Source organism: Hylobates moloch, unplaced genomic scaffold, assembly GCF_009828535.3.
Source record: "Hylobates moloch isolate HMO894 unplaced genomic scaffold, HMol_V3 SCAFFOLD_15208, whole genome shotgun sequence".
In the NCBI taxonomy this organism is placed as follows: Eukaryota; Metazoa; Chordata; class Mammalia; order Primates; family Hylobatidae; genus Hylobates; species Hylobates moloch.
The window spans coordinates 1-1,326 of NW_026667483.1; the positions used below are offsets into that span (position 1 = coordinate 1).

General features: G+C 49.1%; 1 protein-coding gene across 1 annotated transcript; it reads right to left on the reverse strand.

The window, feature by feature from the left end:
* Positions 1–534: 534 nt before the first annotated feature.
* Positions 535–1,167, reverse strand: LOC131382834 (TATA-box binding protein associated factor 11 like protein 2-like; the record flags this gene model as incomplete). Its single annotated transcript, XM_058435359.1, has 1 exon — positions 535–1,167. A coding segment is annotated over exon 1 (633 nt), but the record flags the coding sequence as incomplete, so codon positions are not given.
* Positions 1,168–1,326: the final 159 nt, after the last annotated feature.

A 1,326-nucleotide genomic window follows, 5' to 3' on the forward strand; every position in this document is an offset into this window, starting at 1 on the left:
CAGTAGGCAGGAATAGGAGAAGGGTCCACTGAGAGAAGAAAATGCTTTGTGATGTAATTTTCATTTCTGCAGTTTGGAAAAGAGTTTAACTGTTTTTGTGATGACTCAAAAAAATACATATGGGCATGAAAAATACACAGGACAACAATTGGGAAACATTTCTGGAGGCTTCACTTACTGAAACCCAGACATCAGCATTCGAGCAAAGACAGGGCAACAGCAGGCTTCAGCATGAAACCGAACAAATCTCCTGGAAAGGGCGTCCCTCTCTGAATGCAGCTTCCTGTCCACAGGATGCTCAAGGCCCAGGCACCTTTATTCTTCCAACTAGAAACACATACAAAAATGCCTCAAGATGACCTCGGAGGCCCAAACATTTAGCCAAGGCTACTACGAAACAATCTGCTGTCTTCATCCAGGTAAGGGCAGCTTGACGTTTTAAGACACTAAGATCGTGGGTAAATCCAGGGTAGACTGAGATGCAGAAGCTCCACCAATGCAGTCCTGTCACTGAAAGACGAATGCAGTACTTACGCCTGCACAAATAGACCCTTCCCTCTGGCCTTGGGCCTTGAACATGATTTTTTGGTAGTTGCTGTTGGGGAAGAGGCCCTTGGGCTTTAACCTGCGAACAGCCTCCCTTAAATGCTTGGGCTGCAGTGGGGGCGTTTCTCCCCACATCTCACACACGTCCAGGGCCTCTTCCAGCACCTCTCTGATGAAGACCTTGGCTATTCCAGCCATGGCAATGGCCACGTTCTCAGGCACCGATCTGCCAGTGATAGACTGCATCAGACCTGCAATCCGTGCTTTTGGGAAGGCTGACCGGCGAAACCCTTCGTAGCAGGCCAGCTGCTCCTCAGACATGGCAGACAGCAGGGTTGCCATCCTCTGAGCCTCCTCCGCATCCATGGTGGGCTTCCTGTCCTTCTTTCCTTTGGTATCTCTTTTCCATCTTTTGGCTGCAGGAGGAGCTGAGGCTGAGGCTTCATTGTCACCTTCTGTGAGGTCCATGACATCCTGACTACTGAGCTCACCTTCCTGAGCCCTGGGTTCTTCCAAGTGCCCATCTGGGTCGTCAGGGATTCCATCCTTGTTGCTGCCCTTCAGACCTTGGGGCATGGCGAACATCTCAGCAGACATACCTGTTTGCCTGCCTGTCTCCATGGGTGAGATTCAGGTCTGCCCCGTGACAGCAGCTGTAGCAGCAGAAGTTCCAGCTGGGGTGGTTTGATTATGGATCTGAAGTGAGATTTTGAGAACCTTTCTTTTTTTTTTTTTTTTGATTTATAGATCATGTTTATTAAGTGGCACTCAAAAAGTTAA